General features: G+C 49.4%; 1 protein-coding gene and 2 non-coding genes across 4 annotated transcripts in view; 1 reads left to right on the top strand and 2 right to left on the bottom strand.

Annotated features, from left to right (window-relative positions):
- Positions 1-127: 127 nt before the first annotated feature.
- Positions 128-255, bottom strand: LOC139680974 (small nucleolar RNA SNORA76). Its single transcript, XR_011699446.1, has one exon. It is a non-coding gene; the product is annotated as a small nucleolar RNA SNORA76 (small nucleolar RNA).
- Positions 256-420: 165 nt separating this feature from the next.
- LOC139680972 (small nucleolar RNA SNORD104) lies at positions 421-486 on the bottom strand. Its single transcript, XR_011699443.1, has one exon. It is a non-coding gene; the product is annotated as a small nucleolar RNA SNORD104 (small nucleolar RNA).
- A 2,149-nt stretch (positions 487-2,635) lies between these two features.
- ERN1 (endoplasmic reticulum to nucleus signaling 1) overlaps positions 2,636-14,654 on the top strand; it is a 30,715-nt gene continuing 18,696 nt past the window's right edge. The window contains exons 1-2 of one of the 2 annotated variants that reach the window (XM_071573939.1): positions 2,636-3,009; positions 11,238-11,349. In XM_071573939.1, coding sequence (XP_071430040.1) covers positions 2,935-3,009; positions 11,238-11,349 — 187 coding nt within the window. In that variant the 5' untranslated portion in view covers positions 2,636-2,934. The remainder of the gene's footprint in view (positions 3,010-11,237; positions 11,350-14,654) is intronic. The other variant, XM_071573938.1, reaches the window with a different exon arrangement.

Below are 14,654 nucleotides of genomic sequence, written 5' to 3'. Positions count from 1 at the left end.
AATCCCAGGCCTCGTGTTGCCTCTCCCGAGTCCCTTTCACAGCCGCCTTGGGAAAGAATTCCCACCCCGGGCCCGCCCTCCCGATCCCGAGGCCCAGCCAGGTCTGTGTCCCTGGGGGTGTCGCACACAATGTCACTTGCTTTTAAAAGCGCCGCCCGGGAGGTGCCGAGCGGCCCCAGTTATGAACAAGCCTTGCTGTAGCACTGCTGCTTGGCCGGCGGCGCCGAGCGGGCCCCGCCGGGTCAAAGGCAGTGCGGCACCGCGCGGCAAGAACCACACGGACACGTTTGGGGGCACACAGTTTTATTTACCGCCGAAGCCGCCGCTCTCTCCGCACAGGCCCTGCAAGACACGGAAGGAAAGGGGAGGTTAGAGAGGCGGCGTGCCCCAGCCGGCCCGCGGAGCGGGCGCAGCCGGGGTGCTCAGCAGTGGGTTTGCTTCACGTATATCAGCAGTCTAACACGTGTCAAGAGACATCATCGCGGCCCGGCCTGCCCCGCCGCCCCCGGACCCGCCGAGAGCTCCGCTCACCTCCATGGCCGCGCCGACAGAGAGGCCGCACTTCCGCCGCGCTCCCTTTTATAGCACTGCTGGCCCCGCCTTCCTGGTGCTGTCCAATAGGATTCGACTCTGGGGGCACGTGCCGATCCGGGCGCTGCTCGGTGAGGGCGGTGGGCGGGGCCCCGTGAGGGCGCTGGGCGGGGCCTCGTGAGGGCGCCGGGCGGGAAGCGCTGAGGGGACGGCCCGGGGCGGGCGGGGCCCGGAGAGGAGAGTGGGGATGCTGTGAGGGAGAGTGGAGGTTCCGTGAGGGAGAGTGGGGGTGCCGTGAGGGAGAGTGGAGGTTCCGTGAGGGACAGTGGAGGTTCCGTGAGGGAGAGTGGTGGTTCCGTGAGGGAGAGTGGGGGTGCCGTGAGGGACAGTGGGGGTTCCCGGTGAGGGAGAGTGGGGGTTCCGTGAGGGACAGTGGGGGTTCCCCGTGAGGGAGAGTGGAGGTTCCGTGAGGGAGAGTGGGGGTTCCCGGTGAGGGAGAGTGGAGGTTCCCCGTGAGGGAGAGTGGAGGTTCCCCGTGAGGGAGAGTGGGGGTTCCGTGAGGGACAGTGGGGGTTCCCCGTGAGGGAGAGTGGAGGTTCCCCGTGAGGGAGAGTGGAGGTTCCCCGTGATGGAGGCTGGTGGTGGAGTCAGTGTGGTGGTGTCAGTGTGGAGGTTCCGTGAGGGACAGTGGTGATTCCCCGTGATGGAGGCTGGTGGTGCAGTGAGGGAGTGTGGTGGTACCGTGGGGGACTCTGGTGGTGGAATGTGGAACGTGGTGCTGCCGTGAGGGAGTCTGGTGATCCCACGAGGGAGTGTGTTGGTCTTGCTCCGCCTGCCCGGCATGTGCCGCGGCTTTATTCACCTTTCATGAAACAATAGTGCTTTTCTCTTTCGTAGTTTGCTCTAGCACATTGCTGCTGTGAAGATATTTGGCTCAATATTTAAAATACCCAAGCTCAGGCCCGGCCCAGAGATGCCCCCTCGTAAGAGGTGCTGAGGGAGATATCCCTCAGCTGCCTTCTCAGCCTCTTTTTTAGCCATTTTTCCTCTCTCCTGTGAGGCCATGGGAGACACTGGTGTTAAATAACTCCAGCTTGGAATTAGCATCAGCAGCGTTTGTACAGCGCCTGAAAAGCTCCCGTGATGTAGCAGGGCACTGCTGCCAGTTACGTGGTCTGCCTGTTCCCCCACAGTGCCAGCCAAGGCCACCCTACAGGAACCCACCGGAGAACTGGAGTCACAGCGGGGTTTGCAGCTCCAGCACGTGTTTATACCTTCAGCAGGTCAGGTCATCATTAGCACCAGGCTCTGGGGCACAGGGTGGGGTTGTTGGTGTTGGGTGCAGGAGCTGGACTCGATGATACCCTTCCAGCCCAGGTATTCTGTAATTGAGTGTGATAATCACCTGTCCTGCCCCAGCAGAGAGCTGGTGTGTGCACGGGGCACAGCCAGGACTCCCTGTGCTCTGCAGCCCCATTAGTGATACCAGCTTAAAAAGCAAACAATATGTACAAGGACAAAGTGGCTTTGTTATATAAATAGGTGACCGAACGCTGGGCCTTTGCCAGGCACTCTGAATTTACTCTCTTTAAAGCTTCTTCTGTTTGATTCAGTACTTTTTTGTGTTTATTTTTATCGGTTCAGAGGAATGTGGACTTGGTTTTTGGTTCTAAGGGGCATGATGTGTTTTTTTCACTTTTATTTAAGGTATTGCATAGCAGAGTGTCAACAGTGAGTTTGTTAAGACAGAAGCTATGCCAGATAACTTTGGCCTGATTTGCTCTGAAAGTAAAAGATGAGTAGGGAAATTAGAATCACAGAACTATGAATGTTGGAAGAGGCCTTTAAGATTATCCAGTCCAATCAATGCAGCGTGTGTAACCCTAAAGCACTGAAACGCTGTCACCCAGTGCCAGGGCCAGATGGCTCCTGAGCCCCTCCTGGCTCAGCTTGTTCCAGTATCTGCCCACTCGACTGTTCCGGACGGGTGGTCTCTGTGTCCCGCAGCGGGTGCCCCGGTGTCCCGGCCGGGCTATCCCCGTGTCCCTGTGCCCCGGTGTCCCACCGGGCTGTCCCGGTGGCCCCGTGTCCCGGCCGGGCTATCGCCGTGTCCCTGTGCCCCGGTGTCCCACCGGGCGGTCCCGGCCCGCAGCCGCGGGTGACGCGCTGTCCCACCGGGCTGTCCCTGTGTCCCGCTGTCCCGCCGGGCTGTCCCCATGTCCCGCTGCCCCGCCGGGCTGTCCCCATGTCCCGCTGTCCCTCCGGGCGGTCCCGGCCCGCAGCCGCGGGTGACGCGCTGTCCCGCCGGGCGGTCCCCGGGCCCGCCCCGCCCGCCGCGGGCAGCGCCGGACGCGCCGGAGCGGAGGCAGAAGCGCCGAGCGGGGGAGCGGCCCCGGTGCAGCCATGGAGCGGCTCCGCCGCCGCCGCCTCCTCCTGCTGCTGCTCAGCCTGGCCGCGCTGCTGCCGCCGAGGCCCGCGGTAAGTGCGGCCCGTCGGGCCGGGGCAGGGCAGGGGCGGCCGAGACACGGGGAGGGCCGGGCAGCCGGGCCGGGGGATCCTGCCGGGACCGGCGAAGGGTGGCTGGGGGTGCCAAGCCAGCACAGCGCCCGGGGCACTGCCGGCACTGCTGAGTACCCCTCTGTGCGCGGGGTGGGAGCTGCAGCCCCACGGCCTGACCCTGCCCCACAGCCTGAGCCAGCCCCACAGCCTCACCCTGCCCCATAGCCTGCCCCTGCCCCACAGCCTCGGCTTGTTCCACAGCCCCATCCTGCCCCACAGCCTGACTCTGCCCCACAGCCTCATCCACAGCCTGACCCTGCCCCACAGCCTGACCCTGCCCCACAGCCTCATCCACAGCCTGACCCTGCCCCACAGCCTGACCCTGCCCCATAGCCTCATCCACAGCCTGACCCTGCCCCATAGCCTCATCCACAGCCTGACCCTGCCCCATAGCCTCATCCACAGCCTGACCCTACCCCACAGCCTTATCCACAGCCTGACCCTGCCCCACAGCCTGAGCCAGCCCCACAGCCTCACCCTGCCCCACAGCCTGAGCCAGCCCCACAGCCTCACCCTGCCCCATAGCCTGCGCCTGCCCCACAGCCCCATCCTGCCCCACAGCCTGAGCCAGCCCCACATCTGTGTGCCTGCAGCTGTGTCTTTATCATATACATGTCCTAACCTGGACACGTGTACCATAATCCTCGAAATATAAAAATACAGTTAATTTCCCACAAAGTAATTGTAAAAGGTAGTACAGAGCAACTTAAAACCTGAACCTGTGCAGGTGGGAGCAGGAGCCATTGGGACATACTAGATGGTTTTTGCTCTGTCCCTTCCTAAGTGAGGGGGCTTGTTTTCTTTCTGGAAAAACCTCAACAGGTTGCATATGTATTGATAACCAAATGCAAATGATGGGCTACAGGCCCTGTCCTGGCACTTTGATTGCTGTTTCCAGAGCAAACGCACCAGTGTGCATTAAATTTCCATGTGGTTGGTTGGGATCCAAAGCAGACCACAGCTTTAAATTCAAAGGTGAAAGACAAAGTGCACGAGTCACTGCCCTGCAAAACCTCTTAAGGCATAACTGGGTTGGTTGTGAGGTATTGCAATAGCTGGAGCAATAAAAGTGCATGGAATAGGGAAACTGGTGCAAAGCAGATGGAATGCTGAGCAGATTATTTTTACAGAGGTAATAATTTTGAACAGTGTACTTTAGAGTGGGTGCTGTCTGCTGTGTGTGTACTGAGATGGAAAGCTGAGTTCCAAACCTCCCTTTTGAAAGGTGCTCTTGTTTGCAAGTGCTCCGGATCAGGCCACAAGGAAAGGCCAGCTGGCATTTACCGCTTTCTTTATAGTCGAATGTAGCACCGTTTGAGGTTGTGTTCTTTGATGGATTGTTCATTGTTACCTGAAAATACTGCTGTAATACCTGGGGTTGTAGTTCAGGTTCAGCAAAGCTGAGGGCTTTGTTTTTCACCTGCGGTATAATCGCTCCGCTCCCCTTCTGTAAAAGTTAAGTAAACACATTAGCAGAGGAGCTGTAACATACCTGGTGGTTTTACTTCGTTAGGAAACTGAAAAAAGTGAAAGGCAGGCTGTCAACAACAATTACTTTGGAATCTTTATTGTGGAGTGCTAATGTGTTTGTCTTAGCCTGGACTGTGAGGTTGAACTGAAATCTCTTCATGGTCCTGACAGGTTTGGGCTTCAGATTTTGTGAGGAAAACACCGATTTGCAGCTCATGAAGTTTTATAAACAGTACTCAGTGAGGATGCTGAGAAGTATTTTTAAATACTAAAAATGCTTTTCAAATCAACAGATTATTACTAAATTTTGTATAATTTTACTTGCATAGTCACAAAAAAATAGGCTCATGGCCTGGTAGAATTCGGTCCCTTTTTTCTCTGGATTTCTCTCTCTCCTGGGTCTCCCTGCCCTGCCACCTCAGCTCAGGTCTGACCTCAGGTTCTCCATTCCTGTTTCTTTTCTCGGCTCTCCCCCTGGGCTTTTTGCTCTGCCAGCTGTAGGTCCTCACTGTGACTTCCACATTGAAATCTGTTCTGTACTTCAGTCCCCTTTCAGAACTGGTTTTCATTTCTGTGAACTTTGTTGCAGTCATCTCACCTGTGATTAACCCACTTGGCTGTGAAGGCTTATTTGAAACTGTTGATGTCACTTGAGTAATAAATTCCCATGGAAAAGACTGGCATACAATTCTTGGTGTTGAGGTAATGTGAAAACAGGAGGTTGCCTAAAGGTTTTGCAGACTGTTTTCTTCAAATTTCTTCTCAGAGTCGTGGTAGTGATCTGCTGCTCTGTATTTCCTTTATCTGCTAAATAGACTGTTGGTTACTGTAAACCCATAACAGTTACTTAATATGCCCACTCTAATATTGTTTTCCTACAATTTACATTATGTGTTCATACAAGGGCTTCCCTTCCTGTCTTGTCTTTCCAGGATAAAATGCTGTTTCTTGCTCTGTGAGTGTCACAGCTCTTGGAACTGCCCTAGCAATGGAGGGGAGCACATTATAAAGGGGTGAAATCTCAGGCACCCCAGTGGGAATTGCAGCAGAGCTGTCAGGAAACACCAGCCACCATCAATATTATACAGTAATGACTCTTTAGGTTGGAAAAAACCTTCTTTTTGTGAGCCCTGGCCATTCCAAACTGTGCCTGTTTGGACACAGAGTCACTGCAGCTCAGAAATGACACCCTCCCTGGGGCCAGAGGGGCCCTTGGCCCAGCCCGGCCCTGCTGGGGCGGGAGCGGTGCTGGGTGACACGGTGTGTGCCCCTGGCCTGGGAAAATCCCAGCTGGGGTTCCTGCTGGAGTGTGCTTGTCTTTGCCCCAGCAACCTGAAGGGTTCCTGGGCACACCTTCAGGCACTCTGTTAACCAACATTTGTGTTTCATTTGGGTTGCAGATCTCCCTGGGTGCTCAGAATAGTCTAGGAGGGTCTGGGGCCTTTCAGGGCGAGGGATATAAGTTTGTCTTGCACACTTATCGAGGACAGCTCTGTCCTGGAGTGTAAATTTATGTGTTTATAACCCTGCCCTTCGAGTCCTTTGAGTTGCTGGTGTTCTTGTGACTGTTGAAATGGGTTTGGGGTTTGCAGAGAGAATCAGGTGTGAAGCTCAGCCAGAAGCAGAGCACAAGTTGGGGGGCCCTCCTGTAGCTTTCAGTTTTCCCTGTTTCAGTGGGAGTGGGTGTGTGAATGAGACCTCCCTGACCTGGGTTACAGCCTGGTGAGGAGCAGCTAATGAAGACATGCTGCAATTTAGTCTAAAATTAAAAGATCTGTAGATTTAGCTTTTGATGTGAAATGTATTTTTGTCAGCTCTCTTTCCTATATTAACTGCATTATCAGTTATACTGATAAACTGCCCCCAGTAGTTTAGTGAACTTCACAGAGCCTTTCTCCCTGGCCTGGTTTTGTTCTGCACAGGGAGTTTCAGGCTGCAGCCTGGCAGTGTAATGAGAGAGGAGTCAGACCCAGGGACAGGAATCACAGGCTGGCTGGGATGAACATGCCAAGTGCTCGCAGTGTGTGCTAATGGCTAAAAATACTGGGCCTTGCAGCCTTACTGGTTTACCAGTTGTGGCTCCACTGGCATAAATTATGGTGTAGGCCTTTTGTTACTGGGGGGAGAGTGCTCTTAATGCTGAAGGTTGTTTTTAATAGATTGTTTTGTAAATTACAACTGTACAGCCTGATGAATATTGAGCTAATTACGGAGTGAAGAATATATTTGTTTTTCTCTTGAGTGATTGTGCATGTTGTCAATATTTTGGTTTGGTAAGCCAGACATTACCAAAGAGCCTGTAAGTTGTACTTAGCAAAGCATCCATCCTCTGTCATCCACCAGCCCAGCACATCAGGGTTGGTGCTTAGGAGATTAAATCAGCTGGTTCAAACTTGGCTGTAACAATGCCAAGGGGTTCAATCCCCTGTGTGGGCCATTCACTTGAGAGTTGGACTCGCTGGTCCTTGTGGGTCCTTCCAGCTCAGAACAGTCTGTGATATCTGCACATGTGTTGCTGCTTCAGACTCAGGAGAGAAAATGATTTCCCTGGTCCCCCATGGCCCTGGTTCATTTCCTGGTGAGCACTCAGAGATTCCTGTGAGATCAGTGCCCCTTCCTGGAGCCAGCACACACAGCCAGTGTCCCTGGGAAGTGTTGTCCTGTCCTGTATCCCACCTGAGGAGCCTCTGGGGGTGTCACCCCACAGCAGGCACATTGCTGGGCTGCAGAGCTGTGACCTGCAGGAGTGAGTGGCCTGGTTTGCTGTTCCCTCTGACTGCAGTGGGGTTTGTGGTGACCTGCCTTTCCACAGGGCTGGGGCTTAGCAGGTGAATTAATGCATGAAGTTAGTGAGGATCTGTTTTCTTCTGAGGCAGTAAAACAAACTGGGGCATTGCTTTGCCAACCCTTAGAAAGGTTTGTGCTGTTGGGGTGAAGGAAGATGTTATCACCTTGACCCTGACCTGCACACACACACACCAGAACTTGTTCTGCAGCTTTCACTGACCTCTCTGTGACTCCAGGGGCCTTCAGAGTTGTTTTGAGTCAGTTTGTTACTTGGATTTCTAAGACATTTTATCTAAAGTTGTGGTAGATCTAGACTGAGGGGAAGAGGGTTCTTATACGAGGGTTGACCAGTTCTTAAAAAGTGCATTTCTATTAGACAGGATATTTCTATTCTAGCTTAAAAATGCTCTTTGCTGTTTAGCCCCAAATTTGAGGTCGTTGTGGATTATTAGCTGTCAGCACTTTAGAGCTTTTGTCAAATTTGAATCCAGGGGCAGCTTGGAAATTTGTCTTTTGAATGACATCATTAAAAATTAATTCTAAAGCAATCCCCCATCAATTTCAAAATACTGTAAATACTTCATTTAACATCACTATTGATGTGGAAGACTACTGTGAGTACAGACTGTCAAGGCAGTCGAAGCTCCTCCTGAATTACAAAGAAGGTGGTTGTTAAAATAGACCTTACTGCAGTTTCAAATGAAATGAAAGAAGAACCAGACCAGGTTTTCATTCTGTCTCATTTTCTTTGTTCACTAAGTTATTTTTGCTCAGTTGTTTCATATCCTGACATATTTTTCATGTATTCAGTTGCTGTATCTTCTCAGAAATAAAATTGCTGTGTGAACTAAAAATCTCTTTCAAGAACTTGGGTTGCAGCACAACGTTGAGGCCCCAGCCCTGTGGGGAGGGAGGGCAAGGTCTGTGTTACCAGTCTGGGTAAAGGGTCTGTCTCAGGACTGGGACTGGGATTTCTGTGCTGGAGAATGTTCTTACACACAAATCAAGACAAGTTTGGTTTGTACATGCAGGTTTCTGTCGTTTTCACAGCTTTTCGTAACAGTGCTGATTCCAGGCTTTAATTAGTCAATTAATCAAGTAATTATAGAGCTCTGTGGTGAAAATAACATATATTGAGTATTTGCAACCTTGATACCACAGTCTGTAGCCACTGCTAAAAGTCACAAATGAAATCAAGAGGAAATGTTTTTTATTTCTAAGTGTAGGTGAAACTCATGTAATTATTTAAATAGTCTGTTCATTTTTATGCCAATTGTTTGGTATAATTTGAAAGAATAAAGCCTTGTTTCCATACTGTTATACCAACTCCTGGCCTTCTCCAAGTGACTGCTGCAGATGTTGGTCAAAATAAATGAGTAATATTGGATTGCAGAGCCTGCAGTCCCTGGGGTTTGTAATTCAGGCTCCAGCAGTGTCGGTGTGTTCCTGAGCTGGGGACCCTCCACTGCAGAGATCACGTGCTTTGGAAAGGCTGAGGGAGTGCAAGAGTTTTCATACCTGGGATTTCATGTGTTCTCTCTGTGTTCAAATACAATGTAGAGGCCACAAGAAACAGATATTCAAGTGTTAAGTATGAAAATGTTAAATCTGCACAACTAGAGTAAGTAGTGCTCCATATGCCATACATTCCATGTATTCCATAGGCCATGTATTCCATAGGCCATGTATTCCATGTATTCCATAGGCCATGTATTCCATGTATTCCCTAGGCCATGTATTCCATGTATTCCATAGGCCATGTATTCCATGTATTCCATATTCCATGTATTCCATATTCCATGTATTCCATAGGCCATGTATTCCATGTATTCCATAGGCCATGTATTCCATGTATTCCCTAGGCCATGTATTCCATAGGCTATATATTCCATATGCCATACATTCCGTGTATTCCCTAGGCCATGTATTCCATGTATTCCCTAGGCCATGTATTCCATGTATTCCATAGGCCATATATTCCATAGGCCATGTATTCCATGTATTCCCTAGGCCATGTATTCCATGTATTCCCTAGGCCATGTATTCCATGTATTCCCTAGCCCACGTGTTCCTGATGTGTGATACCCAACCATCACCCTGGTAGTTGTTTTCCATCTTTTGTGGAGATGACACTCATCTGTTTCTCAGTAAGAAGACAGGAAGAGAACGTGCTTTGTGGAGCACATGCTGATTCTGTAAGATCAGGAGATAAAACTTGTGCAGAGAACAAGGAGTAGCCCAGAAAAGCAACTTTAGCCTCTGTAAACAGAAACTGTGGTGGGTTTGCTGCATGTTGTATTTTGTTTGCAAGTGAACTCTAGTCATTACATTCTGGGTGTCAAATTCCCACCTGCAGTGTAAAGGAGCTTCAATAATTTTAATTTCCTGCCTTTAACAGGAAAGTTTACTCTGATACAGTGCCTGCAATAGTTTATTTTAACACAAGCTGTAATACCAAAACCTGAGAACTCATAACTTCACAGCAGAGCTCCCTTTTCCTCTTGCTTTTACATCCAGTCAGGTCGTGAGGCTTGAAAGGTTCTCTTGAGTTCAGTTCTGCTCAGTAACATCTTGAGCTGCATCGTTGTAGGGCAGCATGAGAGGGACTGTTACTCACTGTCCCTGTTTGAAGAAACACTGCAAAGTTTCCTCCCAGATGCAGCTGTAAATGTTTATCTCAGTGCAGATGCCTGTGCAGCCTGAATAATTTAACAGTGTCAGGTAATGAAAATTATACTCAGGTGTTAACACACTTCTTCCTTTTTTTCTGCAGCTACTCCTGTTCTATGGTTTGTGCATTGTTGATTTGTGCTTCAATTTCTTCTGCACTGTGAACTTTACAGTTGTCTGCTCCAGCTGATTGTGACTGGACAAAAGCTTGTACAATATTTATAGGTGCAACCTGAATGTTGGCTGGTTTTTACTGGATCAGCTTATCCTTTGGGCTGAAAGTCTAATGCTGTACTTGAATTGCACTAAAATGTATAGTTTTCCAAAGGAAATTACCCTATAGCCATACATTGTAATTTGGCAATTAAGTATTTTGTTTTGCAGTAATTATAACATGACTGATAATTGCTGTTTAGCATTTAAGTCATCAAAGACACCATTAGCTGTGTAAAATGAGCACACTTGCATTTCGTGTGGTAATTAGGAATTATATTTAACTGTGAAACTTCTGAAGGGTGGCAGGTGGCACGGGGGCAGATGGGCAGTGCAGATGCAGCCCAAAAATGACGAGTTGCTCGAGGTTTGGGAAATGAAAATGGGTCATTCTTGGGGTGTGTGGGGTCATCTTCAGGCAGGGAGAGAAGAGTAAACATTAAATTAAGTGTGATGAGACACCTTGGCCTTGCTGTTCCCAGAATAACTGCACAGTTCTGAGTCCTCAATGTTTGTGTATGGCCCTTCAATAGAATTCCATGCCCTGCAGTGGCCAGGCTGCCAAGCTGGGCTGGGGAGGGACAGCTGGCACCAGACTGTTCCACATCCCACAGATACAGAGGGTGGTGTCCCAGGGGCAGAGGGTTGGAGGGAAGCTGAGGGTTGGCCCTGCAGCCAGTGCCTTCCCAGCGGGGTCTGTGGGTGTTCACACACATGGAGCCCCCTCAGCAGTGTTACTGACTCCCTCCTGCAGAAATGTGCTTTGCACCTGGACTTAAAGCATCTCTCACTTTGTTCCTAGGGGCACTTAGCACAGGAAAACCCCCAGTGTTGGCACCAAACCAACCAAACCAAACCAAACCAAGTGTCACTGGATTCAAAGGGACAAGAAAGTTGTTCCACCTGTGCATTTGACAGAAGGGAAGTTGTAGCCCGTGTGCTCTGCCTGTCACGAGTAAACTCTGCAGTCAGTGATTGTATTCAGCATGTGGGACTTTGTTTTGCAGAACCCCAGCTCGGTAACTGTGCCAGAAACGCTGCTGTTTGTCTCAACCCTCGATGGGAGTTTGCATGCTGTGAGCAAAAGGACAGGAGCCATCAAGTGGACTTTGAAAGAAGGTGAGCAGGAGGTGTCCTGATGCCTCAGTAACAGTAAAACCAGTCAAATTAATTGGCAATCCCAGCTGTTGTAGGACTGGTGAACACTTTCTTTTCTCTCTTAAGTTTGCTCTTGTTCCAGAATTAAGCTGCAGTATTTCTGGAGCCATGTCCACCTTCATAATTTCACTTGCAGATGTTTTCAAGGTTTGTGTGAGGGTTTCTTAGGTGTGTGGGGGTTTTGTTTGTTTGTTTTTCCCCAGGATGTTTAAGCTGTAGTGGTGTAATTGGTGGGTAACATGTTTATGGGAGGGAGTGCAATACAAGCGTGGAGCAGAAGGGATGTGTCAGTCTGTGGCACTGGTGGCATGACTGTCCCTCTGGCATACCCTGCACTCTCTGCTGCAGTGCATGTGGTGCCAACCTCGGGCATTCTCCCTGTAATAGATGTTTAGGAGCACCACAGGTTTTTAAATAAAAGAGCTGCACTTGTGTGAAGGAATTTAACACTGCTCAGTGACTGGAAGGGATTTTGTAATTTTATTTACTAGGCAGAGCTGGCTCTTTCTGTCTTCATGAAAAATTCAGTGTTTAATATATGTGTGGTTTGGTGGGACTCGTTACATGTGGCAGAGGTAACAGCAACACTTTCTGGTCACTTCTGGAAATAACTTAGAAGGTCAGATGAAAGGAGTCAGATTGCATCATTCTGCCCTCTATTTTTAAACCTGCTCTCAGTTTAGCAGGTGTGCTGAAATGGTGGGAAATGGGCTGTGCACAGGAGGTGTCTGCAGTACAAACCAGTTGTTCTCCTGTGTGAACCCACTGAGGCTGGAAAGCAAATCCAACAGCAGCAACTCAACCTCTTAAGTGAGCAAAGAAGGCTCTTGTAGCTCCTCTTGGAGTAAAGAGGGGTAAGCAAGTATTTTCTTGAAGGGCCTTGGTTAATAGGTGTGATTACATTTTCTCCCCTGTCTCCTGTGTAAATTTAGACCTCTCCTTTCCCTGGACAGCTTTGCCTAAAGGCAACTGATCAGCCTCCTCCTTCATAGTTGCTCGAGGCTATTGCAGTGCAAAGAAAAGCTTTGCTTGGCATTCCACTGACATGAGCAGACACTGCTTAGCCCTGGCCTGGAAGGGGACACAACTGGCTTTAGTTTCCAGCCAGACTTCCTGAGTGGCAAGAGGTTCTTTGAGGAAGAAATGAACACACTTTGGTACCAACAAGGATCTTTCTCAGAGTGTGTTGCTCAAGGAACTTCCTTTGTTTAAAACAAAAATGATTGCAAAACTCTGGTTGGTACAGTAGAACTGCCAGACTGGATTATCTAGTTTTATAGGACTTCTTGTTTTCTCTCTGCTGTTAACTATAAATTATTCTGCATCTTATGTACATGAGGGTTGTTCACTTGGTGTTTGGAAAGCACTTACTGCCTGTGGCTTTATTTCTGTGCAACAGAGCAGCACACGGGGGTCAATGACAAAGGATTAGTGGTAGTTGTCATTGTTACAAGGTGCCTCCTGAGTTAACTGAGCTCAGTGGACATGAAACAAGGGCCTGCACGTATAAATTGGTGAATTAATTTGTTGTGGGAGGGGGTTTTGTTTATTTTTGCAAAACATTCAATGATTCTACCTTGGTGGTCACCCTGTGGGTGGGAAGCCCAACAGAAGGGACAGTGTTGGCAACAAACAGCCATGAAAGTCCTCACTAACTTTCTGTGCCACATCCCTGCAGAGATTTCACAGTGCAGAATTCAGTATTAGGGTATAAATACCGTTGTGGGCGCTCTCTGTTTCCCTCTGCCTCTGGGGAATCACCTGCCCTGCACTGCAGTGTCCTTGCAGGTGCCACTTCACCCTGACTGACTGCACCGTGTGTTGGAGCTCAGGTGAGAAGCTGTGGAGGTCACCTCAAGTGCTGCTTTGGTATCCACCAGGAAGGGAACGTTTTATTGCTGCACTTAAGCAGCAAAGTATTTAACAAAGGGCAATTTGGATACATTTTATTTTCATTGGGGGAATAACCAAGGCAGCGTTCATTTGCAGGCAGTGCTAAAACAAACATGAAAATCTTGTGGTGTGTGGCTTGTTTTAATGTAGTGCTGGAGCTTATCTTAGGTATGCAGAGTAAATGAGCCGGTGCTTATCACCACAATAACATGTTTGGGTTTCCTGCCTTCACTTAGTGCTGGCAAGAAAGGCTGTCAGAACACCAGTGCTCCCCATAAAGCAGGCAAAAGTGGGTCACTGGGAATCACAGAATGGATTGGGTTGGAAAAGACCTGCGAGAGCATCAAGTCCAACCCTTGATCCAACCCCACTGTGATCACCAGCCCAGGGCGTCCAAGACGTGGTGGATTCTCACTCATCACAGTGGGGTTGGATCAAGACGTGGTGGATTCTCACTCATCACAGTAGGGTTGGATCAAGACATGGTGGATTCTCACTCAGTGCCACATCCACAGAATCACAGAATGGATTGGGTTGGAAAAGCCCTCTGAGATCATCAAGTCCAACCCTTGGGCCAACTCCAGTCCCTTTACCAGATCATGGCACTCAGTGCCAGGGCCAAGCTCAGGTTAAAGTTTACTTCAGTGGATAAGGTGAGGGTAGCAAGACTGTATCTATTAATGGGATGCAACATAGAGATTTTAAAGGGCATCTGGGAGGTCCTGCTTTTATAACAGTGGCTTTTCCCAGGCAAGAAGGAATATCTTTGTGAGTACTAAGCACAGTTATATGTAAATAGCGTAGTTGTAAATTAACAAGGGTTGTCAGAACAAAACTGCAGTAGACTGGTACTGTTTTCAGCAATTTCCAGGGCATGGTTTGTACATCCAACCTTATCAGCTGTGATTGCAGCAGCAGGCCAGGCTGACATGGCTGCAGATTGGCCCGTTAGCCCAAACCTCCTGCTGTGGCCTCACCTCAGGAAACCGTTTTTTCCAGCTCATTCCAACTCACTTGCTGTTTCAGAATCTCCCACTTCTCCTTTTCAGTCACTGGGCACATTACAGTGATGAAAACATGCAGCTTTATCTTGTGCATTAAAAACACCCAGATTCTGGTCAAAGGGTGAATTTTATCTTACCGTGTTTGTGACAATGGAGAAAAGCCACATGCATTTAGCAGTGTGGTTATAGTTTCAGGAGATGTGGAGATGGCTTTTTTCCATATATGAATGCAAAGTGTGAGGTAGAACAAGCTGAAATGTGCTCTGCCCTCTCACAAATGTGTTCTGGCCTTGGTGCAACCAAAGCTGGACAGGGCCATTTGCTGCTGCCAGGCCAGAATGTCATTCTGGGCAAGTGTCACAGACCCAG

The sequence above is a fragment of the Pithys albifrons genome, chromosome 19, assembly GCF_047495875.1.
Source record: "Pithys albifrons albifrons isolate INPA30051 chromosome 19, PitAlb_v1, whole genome shotgun sequence".
NCBI lineage: Eukaryota > Metazoa > Chordata > Aves > Passeriformes > Thamnophilidae > Pithys > Pithys albifrons.
The sequence above is the reverse complement of the archived record's forward strand: the minus strand, read 5'-3'. Positions and strand labels throughout refer to the sequence as shown.